The 5,267-nt window shown below is 34.4% G+C and overlaps 1 protein-coding gene and 1 long non-coding RNA gene across 5 annotated transcripts; one reads left to right on the forward strand and one right to left on the reverse strand.

Moving 5' to 3' along the window:
* Window positions 1-759: 759 nt before the first annotated feature.
* On the reverse strand, window positions 760-1,625 carry LOC106326556. Of its 2 annotated transcripts, none has more exons than XM_013764506.1 (2): window positions 1,516-1,625; window positions 760-1,148 (listed from the first exon to the last, which is right to left on the reverse strand). In XM_013764506.1, the coding sequence occupies exons 1-2, from the start codon at window positions 1,574-1,576 to the stop codon at window positions 835-837; spliced, it is 375 nt and encodes a 124-aa protein (XP_013619960.1). In that variant the 5' UTR covers window positions 1,577-1,625; the 3' UTR covers window positions 760-834. The 2 variants fall into 2 exon arrangements, with proteins under 2 accessions (XP_013619960.1, XP_013619959.1); XM_013764505.1 differs by having other exon boundaries at window positions 760-1,154.
* Window positions 1,626-2,197: 572 nt separating this feature from the next.
* On the forward strand, window positions 2,198-4,111 carry LOC106324942. 3 transcript variants are annotated; one of them, XR_001266763.1, is made up of 5 exons: window positions 2,198-2,713; window positions 2,789-2,895; window positions 3,089-3,193; window positions 3,596-3,776; window positions 3,988-4,111. It is a non-coding gene; the product is annotated as an uncharacterized LOC106324942 (long non-coding RNA). The 3 variants fall into 3 exon arrangements; XR_001266764.1 differs by lacking the exon at window positions 3,988-4,111 and having other exon boundaries at window positions 2,200-2,713; window positions 3,571-3,845; XR_001266762.1 differs by lacking the exon at window positions 3,988-4,111 and having other exon boundaries at window positions 2,201-2,713; window positions 3,596-3,845.
* The last annotated feature ends 1,156 nt before the right edge of the window (window positions 4,112-5,267 follow it).

Below are 5,267 nucleotides of genomic sequence, written 5' to 3' on the forward strand. Positions count from 1 at the left end.
AATGTTTTGGACCTCGTTCGAAACTACGTCGAATGGTAATCCCGGACCTAACGAATTACCGAAAAATCAAGGATTAATCGGACATAGTTTTAAATACGATTTAATATATTTATAATATGTTTAGGTAACAAACATGACAGTAAAAATTTTAATACATGGTTATATATACAAATATATGTGACAAGTGAATGTCGAAGCATCATAGTCTAGTGGTTGGGTGCGCATATGTTAATCTATCAGGTATAGGGTTCTATATTTCTGCAACGTATCCTTTTCATACTTTTAATCAGTGCGACTTAGAAAAAACACATTAAATTGTCCGACATTGGTTAATAACTAAGATGAGAAGTCTTGAAGTGCCTTATAAATACAGGCACCAAATCACATTAACTCTCGAACAAATGGTTTTTTTTTGTCTTAGGGCCCAAAATTTGTTAAAGAAGTTTAATTATTATGTGGTTTTAATTGGTTTTAATCCGATTTTAAGCGCCTAGTCGGTTTTTTGCCAATTAAATGGTTTACCGATCAATTGAAATGACTTGGCTAAAATTGCAGCGGCTAATTCCCACCAAGCACCTAGTCAGACGCCTAGTTGGGTAGGCGTCCGCGTTTTCGAACAGATATTTTGGATCGTAACTAATAACAATGGGATTTTTTTATAAATAACACATGAAACTTTTATAAAATAATTCTGTTTAAATAGATTAGATTTTTTATTTATATTAAGATTTCGAAAATATTTGAGTAAATATCATCATTTTCATATGCTCAAAATAAACTAAATCAACATGAACCAAGTTCAAATTAACTCGAAAACAGTTGGGCTAGAAAGCTTCATGTACAACCAGTGATCGTCCCATTAACGACTTTGAACTTAATAGTCCCACTAATGACCTTGAGCTCGAAGCTAGTGTCCCATACGTATGTGAAAACGAAGGTTCCAAGTATATCTTTTTTGAGAAGACACACATCGCCAGTTTTTGTCAACGTATCAACGGGTACAACCGATTCGAAACCAGTGCACGACAACTTTAGGTTAGTGAGTGGGCATCTACATGGGTTCATCAATGTCACTTTCCACACTGGTTTGTTCTTAACCATTCCGGACTTGGATTGTTGCAGAGTAACGCTATCAAGTCCACAAAATCCTGACACTTCCAACAAAATATTATTTAAAAACAAAAAAGTTTTATATTAAATGGTTTAAATAAATAATAAAAATGTTCTAAATAATTGTCTACGTACGTGTTCACTAATTAGATTTTTTTTTTCTTTTCAGAAAAGGTTTAACTAATTAGATTTGGTATATGACCAACGCATGTAAGTGTGAACCGCCTAATTTGTGATAGTGTCACTATATATCAACATGGGTTCAAATCCAGCAGAATTTATGTTACAAATGTTTTTTTTTATTTGGTGATATATACATATGGAACATCGACTTATGGTGATCAAAGAATACATTGTATAACAGTTATAATATTTTTTTTTACTTTGTATACAAAATATAGATACCTTGGACGACGAAGGTGATGATGGCGAAGATGATTAGGTGGCAAAGAAATTTGCAAGCCATATTTGGGTTGGGTCTTTGGAATTTTTATCAAACAAAGTTAGGAAATTGTAGCAAGTATGAACTGAGTATGTAGAATGTTGAGATGTGTTACTGAGTATTTATAGTGAGGGATTGGGTTTGTCTTATAGAGTAAAATATCGTTTTGCTATTAAGATGTTGACCAAAATTAAGGGGGTGTGATTGGATTCTATATTTATGTATAGTCTTAAAGATTTGTATTTTGTTATAATTCTAGTGTTATTCCATTAGGACTTTTCAAAAACTATTTAAAACTATAGTGTTATTAGTTTATGTATTTATGGTTAACAGTTTTTGAAAATCTGGTTATTGGATTTATCATTTTACAAAATCAATAAAATTGTGTTATTCAAACAAAAAAACATAGTTTCTTTATGAATATTTTGAAATCTGTTGTTATTGGTTTACTGATTTTACATGCTATCTTATACAATAAAGTTGGTTTAAGTTTCTCTTCTTGTGTCTACGTCATCAGGGAGGTAGGGGCATTTTGCGACACGTCAGCATCCTCTCTTCTAGATTTCGGGCTTCGTTGCGGTTTGTTATTTTGTGGGCTTTGTTACGGTTTGTTTTTGTTTATTTTGATGGGCTTCGTATTATTTTGGCCCACCAGCTAATCTCCTCCTTCGACGCCGCAGGTAGCTGAACACTAATTTCACCGTCTTCTTCGTAAGACACCACCAAGTAAACGATTCATGATTTATGCTGAAGCCATAAACTCAGCCTTTAATTTCAGTAATTTCTCTCCTACTAACTTCTTATTTCACTAGAACCTTCGATCTCTTCGGATTCTTCAAGATTTGGATCCTATAAATGCGTTAAATCTCATTTATGGACTATCCTTCGGCTTCGTCGATTGGGCTTGGATAAGAGAAACCCTGAGATAGCCGAGACACCACCACAATGGAGAGCGGCAAAATTGTCGGAATCTGAGATTACGACGTTGAGACGAAGCGAGAGAAGCCGTGGTCGTTGCTCTCTCAACTACTCGCCGATCCGATTCTCGCTGACGTTCCGAGGAGCCCAACACTGTCGGATGTCATCACTCTCGTCAGCCTTGAAAAAGGAAGCGCTATGCCACTCTCCATCGTCAAACTCGACGGCTCCTCCTTAGATAGTGTACTTTTATATTGGCATTTTGTCGAACATCTGGTGTGCATTGTAGATTTACATTTGCTTTTCTTCTTTTGGCAGATGTGGCGGTTATGAATTCAGCTACGTTGAAGGATCCGAAGATTTTTGATCAAGAAGAGAGTGAATGAGATGGAGCAAGCAAACATGGGTCATCGCCACATTTCTTGGTAAAGCTCTCACCTTTTTTATCTTTTCGGAAAAGAGAAGCCTTTGTTATTACAAGAGTTTTGTTTGTCGGAGTCCGGAACAAGTCTCAGGTTCATCCATGTATTTTCAATAAGTGTTAATCTAGCTCTGTTGTTGTACTATGTTCAATGTACTTGTCTTTAACTTTGTTTTGATTGGCCATCATGAATACAGATCGCATCTGTTCCATATGTGATGAATAAGGGTCCGGGAAGACACTCGAAGAGGAAGAAGCATCATCTCTTTCGCTCACTCAACAAGATTTGTTAGATAGTAGTGGTAGGTTGTGGACCAAACATAGTTATGTCATTCAACACTTTAGCTAAAATTTGAGGTCACTAGATACATTTTAAAAGCGCTATGATTTTTAATTTGTTTTTTCTTAGAAGTTAGGTCTGATATGTTTTTGAAACTATGTCAAGCTTCCCAGTGATTAAAGTTTTAGTAATCTGTAACGGTGAGAAAATGGGGCTCCCTCTTGGGTTACTTACCATGGAGGTTTTAGAGGAACCATTGCTGTAGATTCTTGGCAACTTCTGAGGGTTTCTTCACTGGTTCTTTTTTTTTTACTTTTTCTTTGAGATTCTGAACTACACTTCTGTCTTTTCCATTTTATTATTATTATAGTTACTTTGATCACTCTGTAATTATTATAGTTACTTTGATCACTCTGTAATGAAGGCCCTAAGAGCAGTGTCGTCAACCATGGTGTGTGTGATGCTAATAGTGTTGTGGAAGGTGAAAGAGGTGAGGCCACTGAACCAAGTAACAGCTCTGATGATAGGAGGAACACGAGCGAGGTTGCACCACAGAAGGAAGTTGTGTCCTTTGGAAAAAGGCACATAATGACTAATAATTACAGGTCTGTTGCATTAGGTTTTAAATATATTTCTCAAATACAATGAAGTTAGAATACTTCAAATATTTTGCATATTTGGTTTTGGTTGCTTTAATTATCATGATTATGCATCCCCTCTCACTTTTTTAATACAGTTAATGTGAAACTTCTCCTTCCACCACCGTATCCATACCATTACTAAGGTTATTTTTTTTCATTTCCTGTATTTTTACAGAATTATCACACACCCATCACAAAAAGTATAACCAGACGTTGCTTATGGTTTCATTCCATATGCATAATAATTGCAGTTAAGAGAAAGAGGTCAAGAGATTCATCACGAGTGTCGAATTTATAATTTTTAATTATAGGTTTAACTAAAATCATGTTAACAATTTTTCTAAGTAATAATCAAGCTATGAAATTTTTTTGGGGTCAAACTGATGAAAAGATTAATATTTATATCAAACCAAATTGCATGCTATATAAATTTAGCTAGACCAGATATATTTAATTAGAAATAAACCAAGTAGAAAATTGGTTTATAGAGGGTGCACTCAACAAGATTGCATGCGTATAATTAATTTCTAACTCATACCCTCATCTCATAATTTAAATAAAATAATTTTTAAAAAAATTATATAATAAAACACACAACAGACAGTTCTAACATTTGAACTGTATTAGGCAGAAAATACTTCATAAAGAGAGTTTTAAATTTTTATATTGTAAAGTAGAATAGAATATATATATTATTGTGTTGTATTTGATAAGAGAATAAAATATGTGTATATATAGTAGTAACATTAACATAATGTTAACACTAGATAATGCTAACTTTCCTAAATACTTAATGTAAATATGCTAGAATATCTTGAGATTAACTTAATCTTCAAGTTTTTCTTTTTTAGTTTTGAGGATCTTCATGGGTTTCATGGGCTTCACAGTCTTGGTCCGTAAGATACATATCTTCCGGCCCAATATATCTCTAATACTCCCCCGCACGACAAACGTGGGATGCACACAAATCTTCGATCACAAAGCAGACCACGTATGTCGTGGATACTATGTCGGGGAAAAAAATCAGTAGGTTCCTCCGGGAATAAACTTTAACTTTAGACAAGGAGGGATGAAAACTTCAGCTCTTCTTTGGTTTTGATAATGGGAATACATCCCGTGGGCACAACTGCAGCTCCAAAAAACAATCGTACTATCTCGGACAGTCCGTAACTTGGACTAAAGAAATTGAACTAAAAACATGAGCATAACTAAACTCCTCCGTAATGGTTAAACTATAACCACAATATCCCAAACTATGGAATATAACGCAAGAAATCTTTGAGAAATTCTAAACTATAGAATAATCTCTAACAAAAATATTCCAAACCATGGAAAACAACACTTTGAGATATTCTAAACTATAGAATAAATCTCTGACAAAATTAACCCACATGAAACCCACAAACCCTTAAACACCGTTAAACCTCTCTTTAATTCTTGCACTCACCGGCCACG

The sequence above is a fragment of the Brassica oleracea genome, chromosome C2 (genome assembly GCF_000695525.1).
Source record: "Brassica oleracea var. oleracea cultivar TO1000 chromosome C2, BOL, whole genome shotgun sequence".
Lineage (NCBI taxonomy): Eukaryota > Viridiplantae > Streptophyta > Magnoliopsida > Brassicales > Brassicaceae > Brassica > Brassica oleracea.

Excerpts from the sequence above, each read along its gene's own strand:
- LOC106326556 (XM_013764505.1), bottom strand. The coding sequence starts at position 1,576 with ATGGCTTGCAAATTTCTTTGCCACCTAATCATCTTCGCCATCATCACC. Across the intron at positions 1,155-1,515 it reads CATCACCTTCGTCGTCCAAG|TGTCAGGATTTTGTGGACTT; the intron begins GTATCTATATTT and ends TTTTGTTGGAAG.